Source organism: Candoia aspera, chromosome 7 (genome assembly GCF_035149785.1).
Source record: "Candoia aspera isolate rCanAsp1 chromosome 7, rCanAsp1.hap2, whole genome shotgun sequence".
NCBI classification, from domain to species: Eukaryota; Metazoa; Chordata; class Lepidosauria; order Squamata; family Boidae; genus Candoia; species Candoia aspera.
Genome location: NC_086159.1, coordinates 1,831,248 through 1,846,940, shown reverse-complemented (window position 1 = coordinate 1,846,940; position 15,693 = coordinate 1,831,248). Strand labels below are relative to the sequence as shown.

The 15,693-nt window shown below is 47.6% G+C and overlaps 2 protein-coding genes across 2 annotated transcripts; both read right to left on the bottom strand.

Moving 5' to 3' along the window:
- Positions 1-1,322: 1,322 nt before the first annotated feature.
- On the bottom strand, positions 1,323-3,983 carry LOC134501168 (olfactory receptor 5AP2-like). Its single transcript, XM_063308775.1, has 2 exons — positions 3,821-3,983; positions 1,323-2,308 (listed from the first exon to the last, which is right to left on the bottom strand). Exons 1-2 carry the CDS (start codon positions 3,981-3,983, stop codon positions 1,323-1,325), a joined length of 1,149 nt encoding a protein of 382 aa, XP_063164845.1.
- Positions 3,984-11,437: 7,454 nt separating this feature from the next.
- On the bottom strand, positions 11,438-12,373 carry LOC134501167 (olfactory receptor 5V1-like). Its single transcript, XM_063308774.1, has one exon. It carries the CDS (start codon positions 12,371-12,373, stop codon positions 11,438-11,440), a length of 936 nt encoding a protein of 311 aa, XP_063164844.1.
- Between the last annotated feature and the right edge of the window lie 3,320 nt (positions 12,374-15,693).

The window sequence follows — 15,693 nt, the reverse complement described above, 5'->3', positions numbered from 1 at the left end:
CCTTGTGTGCTTAGACCAGAAGTCCAAATGTGCATTCCCCACTTCCCAGAAGGCCATGACATTTGGTGGCACCTTTTCCAGGGTCTCACATGGAACACGAATTTCGCCTGGAAGGCTCACATTGACCACTGAAATGCATCTACAGGGTGTGCAGTATCGAGCCAGCCCAAGGGTGGTTTGAGGATGAACCTTATTGATGCCACATCCCAATGGCAGGTTTCTATGCCCAGATAGACTAAACTAAATGGGGTTGGGAGGTTTGTTGGCCAGGATGTTGTGGGAACTCAACCATTAAGCTGTAATTCTGCTTGTTTACACCAAGTGTTCAGATTTGGTTAAGTTTGAAAACCCAGCCCCTGTCAGCTCTCACAGCTTTCTTTACTCCTACAAAACTTGGCTCATTTCTCCATCCGTGCAAGCATTTTAGAGGGCTTCAAAACAGAGACACACAATGGTAGAATTGTAGAAGGAAATAACCTTTATTTTGGTCAGAGAAGGAATATGAGAGACTCATGTCCTTGCAGCTTCTGGGAACTGTGGAGCCCCCAGTAAGTGTATCACCCTGTGGCTGGTGGGTCTGTGGAAAGGGAGGCATTTCATGAAAATGGTGATGGGTTATTTCTTTCCATATAACACTCCCTCCGCCCCATCTGACACATAGACATACATGCGCATGCAAAATATCTCTACAGATGTGTAATCGCAAACAAACTGTTGCCAGGGCTATGAGACAGAGATTTAGCAAAGGAAAAATGTGGTCACCCACAGCGTTTCAGAAAGTTGCCTTCCTTGCTTCCAAGGGCCATAGGAATGCATGGGAACTGAGTAATTCTATTTTATTTCTATATGTTTTATGTACAGTGAATCAGGCAGCATCTAAAGGTCTGCATCAAACAAAATGCAAAAGAATAATTCTGTTCCCTCCCCCAGGATACGAAGTCTTCTCCAAACACTGGTCCTCCACCCACAGAAGACAAATTGCTGTATCTACAGGTAGAATGAACAAGGGCTACAAATAAGGACTGCCAGGGTTGAGGAGGGTGGGCACCTGTGGGGAGGTACACACTGGCAGGTGTCTGTTTTGGAACCAGTCGCTGCTGCCCCTCACCTGTCCTTACTGCCACTGCAGCTCAGCTAATCCTGGTGGTGGGTTCTGACAAGCACAGGTCTGCAAGGAGCAAGAAAAGCACGGAAATGGGAATTGAGCGGGCTGCCATGGGGATGGTGAGGCTGGCTGTAGTGTTGCTATCACACATCTATATCTACAAGGGAAGAAGAAACCCCTGGAGAAGAACGCTGGCAGATAGTTCTCCTCAGCTCTCTCAAGTGTGCCACGGTTGTTGGTGTGAGGAAGTGTACAGCTTGTGCTGGTTTTCCAGGACTTTCCACAGGGCCCCCTTCACCTCTTTGTTGCGTAGACTGTAGATGAGTGGGTTCAGCATAGGGGGGACAATGCAGTACATGGTGGAAACCAGGGTGTTGACCTCCAGGGAGTAGCCACTTCTTGGTCGATTGTAGTTGACCAATCCATTTCCGAAATAAAGAATGACCACAAGCATGTGGGAGGCACAAGTGGAGAAAGCTTTGCATCTGCCTGTGTTAGAACGAATGCGGAAGACAGAGTTGAGGATGTAGTAGTAGGAGAGGACAGTAATCAGAAAAGGGCCCAAACCCATGTAAATGCTGGCTATGTGAAGTGAGATTTTATTGACACGTATATCACCACAGGCAATTTTTATCAGTGGAGGGACATCACAGTAAATGTGGGGAATCTGGTGGATTCCACAGAAGTGCAAGTTAGAGTTCATGGCAGTGTGAAGAATAGAATCAAAGAAGCCCCACAGCCAGGTGACCACCACAAGTCGGACACAGGACTTGCCGCTCATGAGACTGGAGTAGTGCAAAGGCTTGCAGATGGCAGCAAAGCGGTCATAGGCCATGAGAGCCAGCAAGGCAGCTTCTGTTCCTGTGAAGGACAGCAGGAAGAACATCTGGGCCATGCAGCCATGGTAGGAGATGGTATGCTGTTGTTGAAACAGGTTCAGTAAGATCTTGGGGACTGTGACGGAAGACAAGCAAATATCTAAGCAAGACAAGTGGCTGAGGAAAAAATACATGGGGCTGTGAAGAGAGGCATCCAGCTGAATCAGGGTGAATATCAGGACATTGCCCATTATGGTGGCCATATAAATGACTAGATAGACCAAGAAGAGGTACATCCAGGCATCTTGAATGGTGGAGAAACCCAGGAAAACAAAGATTATTTGATGTGTTTGATTGCTGGATGTCCTTGGAAACTCTAAGTTCACTTGCAAGGAGAAAAATAAAGGAAACACACATTATCTTTCAGTAAACTCAGCAAGGCAATTCATTGTACTGCAGGTTTTGGGGGAAATACCCCAGAGCCTTGTTGTGGTGCAGAAGACAGTGCCAGAGCAAACAAGGTGCAGAGAGAGAGAGAGCAGGGAGTGATCTGGGCAGAACCTGTTGCGATGTCCCAGTTGCAAAGCCAAGAGGCTGCTGGTGGTCTTAACTCAAAATGTATTGACAACTCCAATTGGAAACATGGGTTAGTCTTTGGTCCTGCACATCTCTAGCACTGATGTTCTTTGGTTGCATCATATATTTCATTCAGGCCTCTGAGTCTAGAAACATTAGTGAAGAAAGAAGCATGAAGGTGAGCTAGGAAGCACTGATCTTCAAGCTTCTTCTCCAGAACTTGTCCCTGACTTTGATGGCTTCCCTGTGGAATGGAGGCAAAAGATGCATAGAAATGAAGATGAGACCAGCACAATCAAGACTGAGGACTGGAAAACACGAGAACTTTGCTATGCCATTTGCCCAGCCATGGAGATGTTTAAACAATATGCAGACCTGACATTAGGAGCCATGTCAAATGCAGATCCAGATTTTGGCCCTTTGCCCTACCATCTGCTGCTGCTCCCAAGACAATATGTAGGCAAAGCTGCCAGTTCCCATTTGGACTGGGTGTTGTTGGGCAAAGGAAAAAGCTCTGTCCCAGGTTGTAACTATTTCTGGTCCCTGGGGGACAGATAATTTTTTAAAATTTCTTGTTATTTATAAAGCACGTGAATTATCATGATTTAATTATATGAGAGAAAAATAAAGGTGGGCATTCATTTGAAACACCGAAGGCTGAGGGCTGGGGAATAACCTTTTCCTAAATTCTAACAAGCAATTAGCATCATTTTATCAGATGATTGTGGAGATCACTTGCATGGCACTAATATTTACTTTTGTATTGCAATTCATAACTCATTTTTCCATTTTTTCCAGTACATCCCTTAGCCTTTTTTGGTGTGGTTTAGTTACAATACTTTCTCATACTGACATTTAGTGATGTCCAAATGCTAGCAAGGTACACTCGAAGGCTCCCTGTGCAGAAGCTGAAACAGCTTTGCATACACAAATTTCTATCTGAGTCCTTAGCATCCCCACTTAACTTAGATTAAGCCTCCTTTGAGACCAGAAAAAACTGTTGTCAACTGGAGAAGGCAATACTGAATGCAAGGAGTGAGATGAAATGTATACTTGTATTGTCTAATATTTTTGTTTTCACACATTAAATCTTCATTTTTTCTTCTGTGCTTTCTATGTCTCCTTCTACTACTAGCTGACCAGAATGGTGCCGAGGGAAGGACCTGGTAAGCGATCTGAAGAATAGATTAAACCATCAACGGGCACCATTTGCAGCTGATGACTGGACGCCAGCTGAAGGGAACATGCACCCATCGTGACTGCAAGGCCCATCCTTGCAAACAAGGCTTTCTCTCCTTGACTCATCAAAACGCAAAGGAACAAACGGTGAAATTGGCCGTGAGACTCAGCACCGCTCTCAGGACGCAGGTCTGCCTGCCGTAAAGAAGGGGAGCCTGGCAGAGGGAAAGCGGAGATGCTCCCACAAGGAGCTCGCAGCCTCTCCCTTTGCCGACTCGGGCACTGGGGGAGAAGGGCCCTGTCATGTTCACATTCTAATGTCTGGTTAACATTGTAACGTTTCACATGTCATTCTCTGTTCCGTATCCCTTCACCCGGGGTTTTTCCATTCTGTTGCCCTCCCTTGTTTTGAGGGCTTGGAATGCATGTTTGGGTTTGCGCTCCTGTTCAAGGTTACTTTCCCAGGCGCATCTAACGGCATTCAGCACCTGGGAGGGGGAGCGTCCTGACGGGCGATCGGGCGGGACCTGCCCACAAGCAAGGCTTTTAAGTTTGTATTTGGCGCGCTTTTGCTCATTCTCAGCTTTCTCTGTATTTGCATACTATTCCTTTAATAAATCAGCTATCTTTAAGCCCGAGCTTGTGAGACTGAGTATTTGGGTTTAGGCAATCGTTACATAAAGCTGAGAATCATTTTTTCCATTTTCCGCTGGCCCCATCCAATCCTTGGATAAGAGGGAACGCTAGCGATGACAGAACCTCAACTTCGCGTAAGTGAGGGAGGCGAAGAAGAGCGGGAGGTGGTCAAAAGCCGACCAGCGCTAACCTCGAGAGCGCAAAGAGCAGCACATCGGGAGTTGCGAGATACCCAATTGGACGAGCTGTTGACATCCATACAGGAGAGTCTCAGGAGTGAACAGAGATCTGTTATGGAAAGAACCACGGGGAGGGGGTCTCCCCAATTGGCCTGGGAGCACGAAGTCCCTCTGTCACCGAAGGTGGTGATAACCAACCAACCCCCGGAGGAGCCGGTCACTCCGGCCCGTATGAGGGCATTGGAAGATAAAATGGATTTAATAGTAACGATCCTCAAGGATCTACCCAGAGAGGATCAGCCCAGAGAGGCAGAGCCCACCCCGGAGGATTGGGAGGAAGAGCCGTCACAGTACCCCAGGCACAGCACCCTGTCGACCCGGGGGAGAAGTAAGACTCGATCAGCCCATCAAAGGGGAGAGCGAGAGGCAAGACCTCCTAGGGATCGACCACTTGTGGGGGCTCGGCGTACGCTGTCATTCGCGGCACCGCCACAGCCAGCTGAGCCGGCAAGAACCTTCCCACCATTTGGAGTGAAGTTTGATGGGGATCCCGCAACGCTCTCCTTCTTTATTACGAATGCCAAGCATTATATGGAAGATTGGGGTCGGAACTTTCGGTCTGAACACGGCAAGGTCAATTTCATTGCCAACAAGCTGAGAGGAAGGGCAGCGGATTGGTATGTGCAACTATGCCAAGCTGAGGCAACTGAGTTAGAGGACTTCGATGAATTTTTGTGGGCACTTAAAGAGCATTTCGAAGACCCCCTAGCTCAAGAAACGGCTAAAAATGACCTGCGGAAACTTTATCAAGGGTCCCTCTCAGTTGCCAAATATGCGTTGGAGTTTAAAGCCTTGGCAGGAAAAGTGGAAGACTGGTCTGAGCCAACAATCATCGAATTGTTCAAGCAGGGGCTTGAACCCGAAATCCTTCGATGGGCTCTGGGCAGAGATGATCCCAAAACGCTATATGGGTGGATTCAGTTGGCGGGAAGCGCAGAAAATGCCCTACGAACCTATGCCCATACCAAAGAGCTTAGACAAACACGTCTCGCTAGAGGAGCGCGCGCATCTGGACTTGCCAGCCGCCCCAAACCGAAAACCTGGGAAGAAGAGAGGGAGCAACGGTTCTCCAAGGGTCAGTGCCTCCGATGTGGAAAAGAAGGGCATCGAGCCACGTCGTGCCCGAGACGCCGTCCAGAGGAACGACAGACGAAACCCGCGATTAAGACGCCTGCTCCTGCTCCACCGCGAAAACTGAAGGCAGCCCTCGCGGAACTGGACCCCCCCGACCTACCCTTCGGAGAAGAGGAGGAAGAGTTGCAATTCGAGCAGCCGGCGGGAAAAGCCTACCACCTGCCCTGAAGGGCGCCCTAGGGCAGGTGGAAGAAACCGGGCGTAACCATGATTCGGTGAGTGGAAACTTTCCCACACTGACTGTTAAACTTAAGCTGGGCTCACAAACCAAAACGGTGGAAGTGTGGGCCATGCTAGACTCGGGTTGCTCCCGTTCTCTAATGCACCCTGATGTCGTAGCGGCTCTAGAACTGCCCACGTTCCCTTTGCCAAGACCCATGATTTTCACCCAGTTGGATGGAACTATGGCGGGAGGGAAAGCAGTTAATCTTTCCACGGGACTGGTCGCCTTGCAGATGGGCTCCCATCAGGAAAAGCTGCCATTTGTGGTAGCTCCAGTGGGGGGTCCTCTGGTAATTTTGGGGATGCCTTGGTTTGTGCAACAAAACCCTTTCATCAACTGGCTGCATAGAACTGTGACGTTTGCGGATGGATTTTACAAAGTACCCGAAAAGGACCTATTGGAGGACATGGAGGGTGGAGGGGTAGCGTATACCACTGTACAAACGCTTCAACCTCTTGAGGGGCTACCCAATCAGTACCAAGATTTTGCTGAAGTATTTGGGGAAAAGGAAGCAGATCGCTTGCCACCCCATCGAAAAACGGACTGTGCCATTGAGTTTTTACCAAATGTAAAATTGCCTCACCCAAAAATATACCCCATGTCTCCCAAAGAGCTTACCACGCTAAGGGAGTTCATTGACAAAAATCTGGCTAGGGGTTTCATTGAGCCTGCTAATTCCCCGGTAGGGGCTCCTGTCCTATTCAGGCCAAAAAAGGATGGGTCATTAAGGCTTTGTACCGATTTCCGCGGGCTCAATGCGGTCTCAATATTAAATAAATATCCTTTGCCCCTGATCAAAGATATGTTATCACATCTGGCCAGAGGTAAAATTTTCTCAAAACTGGATTTGAGAGAAGCTTACTTTCGCATTCGCATAAGAGAGGGGGATGAGTGGAAAACAGCGTTCAACTGTCCTCTTGGGGCTTTCCAATATAAAGTTTTACCATTCGGTTTATCTGGGGCACCCGGGGTTTTTATGCAGTTAATCAATGAGGTCTTGCATGACCACCTATTTAAGGGAGTACTAGTATATTTGGATGATGTATTGATTTATACTGAAACCATGTCAGAACATATCCATTTGGTGCGTCAGGTACTGGCTAAATTGGAAAAAGCAGAGTTGTACGCAAAACTGTCAAAATGTGCGTTTCATCAATCGCAAATTGATTACCTAGGCTACCGAATTTCAGCTCAGGGCATTGAAATGGACCCTGCAAAAGTAGAAGCTATTGTAGCATGGGAGCCTCCCCGTACCAGGAGACAATTACAAAGTTTCCTTGGATTCTCTAATTTCTATCGGGCATTCGCCCAAAATTTTGCAGAAATCGCCCTCCCCCTTACTGAACTGTTAAAAACTAAAGGACAGGGGGATACGCGACGTTCGAAGAACCCAGGCGCGCTCCTTAAATGGACTCCAGCCTGTCAGCAAGCGTTCCAAACGCTCAAACAACTTTTTACCACCGAACCAATCTTACAGCATCCAAACCCCTCTCAACCCTTCGTTGTACAAGTCGATGCTTCGGATTTTTCCATAGGAGCAATTTTGTTACAATCTGACCAATCTGGCGCTTTAAAACCCTGTGCCTACCTCTCTCGCAAATTCACTGAAACAGAGAGACGTTGGCACGTTTGGGAAAAGGAGGCTTTTGCTGTAAAAACGGCTTTAGAGACGTGGCGACACCTATTGGAAGGTACTTCCAACCCTTTTGAAGTCTGGACTGACCATAAAAACCTGGAAGCTCTAAGCACCAGCCGAAAACTCAGTCCCAAACAGCTGCGCTGGGCTGAGTTCTTCAGCCGCTTTGACTTCACTCTTAAATTTATACCAGGCAAGAAAAACTTTTTGGCTGATGCACTCTCGCGCAGACCCCAAGATGATGGCCCAGGGCCAACGGTCCAAGGCACCGTCTGGACCGACAAACAATTAAGTCTGGCAGCAGTGACTCGCAGCCAGACTCGAGCACAATCGACTCCGCCTCCAGTCGCTCCGCCTTCCAGCAGCTCACCTCCCTTGTCAATTCCCTCCGATTTGCAACAACAGTTGCTCTCCCACCTTAAAACGGATACTTGGTTGCAAGCCAACCGACACATGTTAACTTTCACCGATGATCTTGCCTGGCGCAACGATCGTCTCTATGTACCCGCAGCTATGCGGAAAACCATACTACAATGCTGCCACGATGACAAGCTAGCTGGGCATTTCGGCTACGTGAAAACTTTGCACCTCGTTCGCCGGCAATTCTGGTGGCCAACTTTACTCAAAGACTTAAAAGAATACGTCACTGCGTGCCCTGTATGTGCGGCGATAAAGCGCAAACCGGGCAAACCCCAGGGTCTCCTTCAACCCGTAGCCACTCCGTCGGTCCCTTGGCAGGATATCTCCATGGATTTTATCGTTGATCTACCCCCTAGTCAACGCAAAACTGTCATTTGGGTCGTCAAAGACTTTTTCTCCAAACAAGCCCACTTTATCCCCTGCGCTTCTATCCCTACCGCGCAACAGCTGGCACGCCTCTTCCTCATCCACGTGTACCGTCTCCACGGTATCCCCGCCCGTTTGGTGAGTGACAGAGGCACACAATTTACGTCACAATTTTGGCGCGCATTTTTGAAACTTCTGGGTACGCAACAATCACTTTCTACTGCTTGGCATCCAGAAACGGACGGATCTACAGAGGCTGTTAATTCTACCTTAGAGCAATACCTCAGAGCTTTTGTTAACTACCAGCAAGACAACTGGGTCGATCTACTCCCATTTGCTGAGGTCGCTTACAACAATTCCATTCATCAAACCACTGGTCAAGTTCCCTTTAAAACAGTTTTTGGACGCGAATTTGTTCCCATTCCTGAACTTCCTCATCCTCAACCGCTCCCAGCCACCCTCGCTGGCTGGGCGGACTCTCTCAAGGACTCATGGTCTAATATTCTACTTGCCCTCCAACATGCCCAAGCTGCCTATAAACGCCATGCTGATGCAAAGCGTTCCCCAGAACCATCCTTTGCAGTCGGGGATAAAGTCTACTTATCAACTAAGTTTATCAAGTCCCCACAACCCTCTAAGAAACTTGGTCCTAAATTTGTCGGTCCTTTTTCAATTGTTGCTCAGCTCAACCCTGTTACGTTTAAACTCGATTTACCTCACAACCTTAAACGTTTACATCCTGTTTTCCATTGCAGCTTACTCAAACCCTGTCTGTCATCGGACCGTTGGCATCCACAACCCACTCCTCCACCTCCCCTCATGATCGACAACCAGCAACACTTCGAGGTGGCATCTATTCTCGATTCCAGACGCCAGCGCTCTACTCTACAATACCTCGTCCGCTGGAAACATTTCCCTCATCCTGAATGGGTTGCTGCTCCAGACGTGCATTCTCCTCGTCTCGTAGCCCAATTTCACTCTGCCTATCCTGACAAACCGGCTCCCTAATGTCTTTTGGGGGGGCAATATGTCATGTTCACATTCTAATGTCTGGTTAACATTGTAACGTTTCACATGTCATTCTCTGTTCCGTATCCCTTCACCCGGGGTTTTTCCATTCTGTTGCCCTCCCTTGTTTTGAGGGCTTGGAATGCATGTTTGGGTTTGCGCTCCTGTTCAAGGTTACTTTCCCAGGCGCATCTAACGGCATTCAGCACCTGGGAGGGGGAGCGTCCTGACGGGCGATCGGGCGGGACCTGCCCACAAGCAAGGCTTTTAAGTTTGTATTTGGCGCGCTTTTGCTCATTCTCAGCTTTCTCTGTATTTGCATACTATTCCTTTAATAAATCAGCTATCTTTAAGCCCGAGCTTGTGAGACTGAGTATTTGGGTTTAGGCAATCGTTACAGGCCCTCTGTCACTTCCTCTTCCTTTGCGATATGCGCACTGTGTGCGAGTGGATGGACGTGTGCGGGTGCTTGGAGGCTGTGCTCTCATAAAGTAGTCAGAGCACAACTGAGCGCACTCTGGTTCTCTGGAGAGACCTTTGCTGTCTACACTCTGAAGCTGAATAAATTTATGCCTCTATTATAAATATAAATATTTGCACTGGCTTGATAAGCCCTCAAAAAGCTTGTGCTTTTAATTTCAGTCTTGAAGACATCTAGATTTTTTTTATTTTGGTCACTCTGCTTGCATCCATATCCCTAGACTATCTGCCCATGGTTTAAAGATGAGAGAAGCATTAGCTCACCTGGGATGGACCAGCTCCCATCCTGGGTGAAGTGGCTGTACCTTTGCAACCACCAGAGTAATTCCAATCTTGGACAAAGGCCACCGAGACTGCCTTCTGAGTCTCAGGAGTGCTTCCAAGACTAAGCTGGGAAGTTTCCTCAGGCTGAATGTTCAAACCTGCCCCCTCCAAGCAGTATCAGGAACAACTCGGACCCCCAGAACCATAACACAGAAAGGCTCCATTCAGGATCTTGAGCCCAGCCCTCTGCTCCAAATAAAATGAATGCAAACAAAAGCCTTCCTGACCAATAACTGCAACAATACTCACTGGCCACATGTGGGCTTCTTCTCTTCTTGCCAAGCATAACAGAAGCATTCAAATCTCTGCAAGACAATGGGGACAAGGGGTCCACCAGGGGCCGATATGTGCAGGTTAAGCCAAAGCTTGTAGGATATCCCAACCAAATGCCCCCCAAAAGTGATATCTGCAAAGCTAGACATTTGTCATGGCCATACTTCATAGCCACTTCAGGGGTGCCTAAGAATAGGTCTAGTTTTGCAAAGAAGTATCACCTGCGAAGGAGACTCTTTTACCCAGCAGGGGAGCCTTGGGGATGTGCCTACAGAGACGCCCACAGTGAGCAGAAATTGTGGAGGGAGCTCAGGAAACAGTCAGTCACCCAGGGATTTCAACAGACATACTTGCTATGCTATTCCCTTTCGGAGCAAGAATCATTATGTAACATGCAGAGAAGCAGCAGGACAGAGCCAACGAAAGGCATTAAAGGCCGGAGATAAGACAAAGAGAAGCACGTGGTTCAATCTAATCCATGCCTTTGCCATTCATGATCCTCTCCAGATCTTTCTATCCTTGCAAACCATCTTGGCTTCTACCACGTCCACACTTCATTTCCTATACTAGCATTCGTTCTTTGACTATCCAACTGTTGTTCCTATTCCTCATCTGAATTCTATCTTAGTTAGAGCTTTTCTCTGCTCTGGGGTACTACAAAACAGGCTATCAAAATGTTTACAAGCCATGAGCTGTTACCTCCACTGTCAGGAATCATGTCTCCCTGGTCACTGACAGTTTCTGGCTTCTAGAGGAAGGGTATCGCATTTGCTTGAAGGTTCCTCGAGACACGTAATTGGCCATGATAGAACACAGAGTGCTGGAGTCACTGAATTTTCATTCAGATGCAAGGTCCAGCTACTCATATTCTTAAGACAATCTCCATTTGTTTCCTCTTGGGAATGGTTTTGCAGGGGCCTAGAGAAAGTCCTTCTACCGCAGTTCATGTGCACAACATTTATTTTTCTTAGGGAGCAGAAACAGATGAGATTCAACAAAACACGTAGCCCAAAATGAAAGCTATACCAGCTTCTGGCAGTTGAGAACCTTCCACAGGGCCCCCTTCACTTCCTTGTTGCGGAGGCTGTAGATCAAAGGGTTCAACAAGGGGTTGATGATACAAAACATTGTGGCGATCAGGGTGTCCACCTCTAGAGAGTAGCCAGCAGTGGGTTGATTGTAGTTTACAAAGGCATTTCCAAGGCAGACAAATACAACAGCAATGTGTGAAGCACAGGTGGAGAAGGCTTTGCGCCTGCCCGTGTTGGATTGAATCCGCAGAATGGAGGCCAAAATGTAGAAATAGGACAGGATGATGAAGAGAACAGGGATGAGGCCCACAAAGATGCTGGTGATGTGGTCAGTCAATTTGTTGACCCAAGTATCACTGCAGGCAATTTTCAGCAATGGGGGGACATCACAAAAGATGTGAGGAAGCTGGTGGTTTCCACAAAAATCCAACCTGGAGGCCAGGGCAGCATGGATGGCTGAGTCCAGGAAGCCCCAGAGCCAAACGGCCACAGACAGCTGGAGGCACACCTTGCTCCTCATCAGGTGGGCATAGTGCAAAGGCTGGCAGATGGCAGCATAGCGGTCATAGGCCATGATGGCCAGCAGTGCTGGCTCACATCCCGCAAAGCCAATGAGGAAGAATGCTTGTGCCAGGCATTGGTTGTAGGAGATGGTGTGCCGCTGGCGTAGGAAGTTCACCAGGATTTTTGGTACCACCACAGAGCAGAGGCAAATATCCAGGCAGGAGAGCTGGCTGAGGAAAAAGTACATGGGGGTGTGAAGGTGGGAATCCAGGAGAACCAGGGTTAGGATCATGAAGTTGCCTGTCAGTGTGGCCAAATAGGCAGCAAGGAGAACCAAGAAGAGGTAGACCTGGTGGCTTAGGAGTCTGGAGAATGCCAGGAAGACAAATTCTCTCCCCTGCGTTTGGTTGTGGGAATTCATGAGGAAGGACAGGGAGAGCTGGAAAGAGAGAAATGGACATGTGAAGAAAGAAAAAAGTGCCCATGGACCTTGGAAAATGCACAGAAGAAGCAAAATGACAAGGTCATTATTTGAGGACTCAGACTCTGGAAGTGTGGAGGATGAAATTTTAGAGATCTCTTCCATCCAAAGAAGAACTGATTGCTTGGCCATTTTGAATTAGATCAGCTGCAGGGCGAGATGAGTTAGATTGGGGACGTAGAGCAGGGGGAGCAGAGCTTAATTCTCTCCCTGCATTCCTGGGACATTGGGCATGCTGAGAAATGCTGAGGAACATCCCTTCCAAGCTTGGCATCAGAGCCATATTCCATATGGAGGACAAGTGGCTTATCAGGGAAAATGCCACAGTATCGAGTACAGAAAGTCTGCGGAGGACGCAGCAGTCCTTCAGCGCTGCCTTCTCCAACCCCCTGGGTCCTGAAGGTGACATTATGACTCTCTAAGCTGCAAAAAAGGTTTTTATTTCAGCCCCCCAGGAACTCACCGGCCTAGAGAAGGACATGCTGGTGGGACATCTTTGATTTTCCAATGGGTCCTACCCCTTTCCCAGGCAAGTGATCTTCTTCCAAAGGGCACTAACAGTCCATGGAAAATGCTGCTGAGATGGGCATGAAGATCCTCCAAGTTAAAGATGTGTCTATCCATTTCCTATGCTGTATAATCCCTAGCATTCCTATAAACCATGTTGAAACCATGGGCAGCATAAGCAAGGAGGAACTGAGTCCAACGCACATTGGGCTGCTGTCCCATTTCTTCCACTTCAGAATTCCCTTTCCTTTTTCATTTCAGTAAGGTCCCTCAATTCTCTCAATAAATGTGGGGCTCCATCCAGCCCAGATCATCCCCTTGGACATCCCACAATTCTCCAAGGGAGATATATGAAAATGCTCTCGGCTTCAACAGAGAACACTCCTGCCCCCTCTTGCTCTTGACAGTCTTAAAGGTGTTTGCAAGACACTGTGCCAACCCCCCTAAATGGTGGGCCAACTTCGTTTAGAATCGGGTCATCATATGGTATGAACACAGGTTTTAGAGAAAGAAATTTTGCTAGTAGGAACAGGTTTGAGAAACATAGCAAACTTCTAGTGTCTTGGTGGATTCCAGAAAATGATTGATATCTGCAACTTGGACTTTGAAACAGAAGGACACGGCGGTGCTTATGGTTTGCAGTGTGCTCAGGACATCTAGCTTTGCCAAGTGGGTGAAAACAGAAGCCTCTTTCTAGATGCCTCTTGGAAGCCTGTAAACAACACCTTCCTTCATGTTCCCCACTGATTGATATTCTCAGATACATCACCTCTGAACCTGTCAGCTCCATCTTGCTAACATGGCCAATAGCCAGGGGTTTATAAGCTAAGATTTAACCCTCAATACAAGATCCATAATTTATTTACATTGTGCGAAAATGTTCTTGGCTTGACTTCCTTGCATCTTGATCCCATCAGCTCCCTTGCCTGTGTGATAATAACAGCACCCAACAAACTTGTCAAGCAACTGGAGAGACCCAAATGATTGTTCTGTTATATTTATACGGTAAGCTTTGGCAACCAAGAGACCAGGATAATGCATTCAGGAGTATCTATAGGTTCCAAACTTAAAATTTTAATACATCTGCCATACAGTTTAGGAGGCAATTAAATTAGCAACAAGGGCAAAGATTGGAAACTGGATGGGATCTCTGTATTTTGGAAATGACTAGACACTACAATGAAGTTTCTTCATTGGTAGGAGCTGTTGTGAGAAGAGTGTGAGAAGAGCCTAACTTGTCCATGAGGAGTCAGATCTCCTTGGTTACCTGGCATTTGCTCCTAGATCAGAAGAGTCCCTTTTTTACGCTCTTTACCTCTATCCAGTTCTAAGCATTTATGGCTACTTTGAAGCTAAAGGTGTTGAGAAAGCAATTAGCATTTTAGATTTTCTCTCTGGTTGGGTTTTATTACAAGTGAGCATACTTTAAACACTAGAATTTTCTTCCACACCTGCAGTGTTAGATGAAAAGAATAGGAAAATGCATCTTGATAAGTTTCCGGTACCCAGCTTTGATCCAGGGTATAATGTCAAGATAATGAAGAGTTGCAGGAGTAGTGGTAGTATAAGAATTGGGTATCTTTGGCCTAAAGAAGACAAGACTAAGGGGAAACATGATAACCATCTACCAATCCTTGAAGGGCTGCCCCAGAGCAGAAGGTGGGGAGTTATTCTCCAGAGCACCTGAAGGTAAGAGAAGGACCAACAGGTGGAAGCTTAACAGGGAGAGACCCAAACTCAAAACAAAGAGGAATTTCCTGAGCTACGAAGCAGTGGAACAGCTGCCTCCTGAAGACATGGAGACTCCATCTCTGGAGGTCTTCAAACAAAGGTCTGAGGAGTTCTGACTTGGGCAGGAGGTTGGATTACTCCAAAGTCTTCCAACCCTTTGTTTCTATAATTTTTGGGTACTGCTTTGAAGAGGCACTTTGGTATATTTTTTGTCCAGTCAAAGCCCATATTTGAAGCAAGTCATAATCCTAGGAAGACACATAAGGCTGGGCTGTCAGTGATTATTGCTGTCTGTTCTCAGTCTCAGCAGGGGAAAGTATTTGCCATTTCTGAGGTCCTCTAAACAGGTGGAATTGGGTATTTAGGCATTCCCTCTCCCTCCCAATCTCAATCTCTCCTTGAAATGTCTGCCCAGAAAAAATGAAGAGAAGATGCTGGATGGTCCACAAAGCAGCTCACCTTTGCTGGTTATCCCACCTGCAGAAGACAGCTGTGGCTGAAGCCGAATCACCTCCTCCCCATGTTCTCCCACAGTTGGATTCAGATGCAATGAGAATGGAGGTGGCTCAGCCAGCAGTCTGCAAAAACGAGCAGGAAGGGAGATGTTTAGAAGCTCATTCTTCCAACAGAAGCAAGTCTCCCAGTTGCCTGCATTACCTGTGGCAGGTGGTGCTCATGGGGGAAAATGTGCCTTGGCATGTGGGCCCTGAGAATAGTCCTACCCTGGACTCTGCAGGGAGCAAAGCTGTAGGGCAGGCAGCAGGGATCCTCTGGGGCCAAACTCTCTCATCTGGGACTTGCCGGCAGGCAAGAGAAGCCAAACATGTTGGACAGGAATGTTTAATTGTTGCGGGAGGGGTGAGAAGGAAGGAGCAAAGCAAAGTGCCCCTTTTCCTCAGATTTGAAGCATAACCAAGGAAGGGTAGAAATCTGAACTCAGTTACGGACCCTGTCCATGAAAGAGTATTGATTGGCAGAGCCCAGAAAAAGAGCCTTCTCTGCCCTTGGGTCTCTTCCCCCAG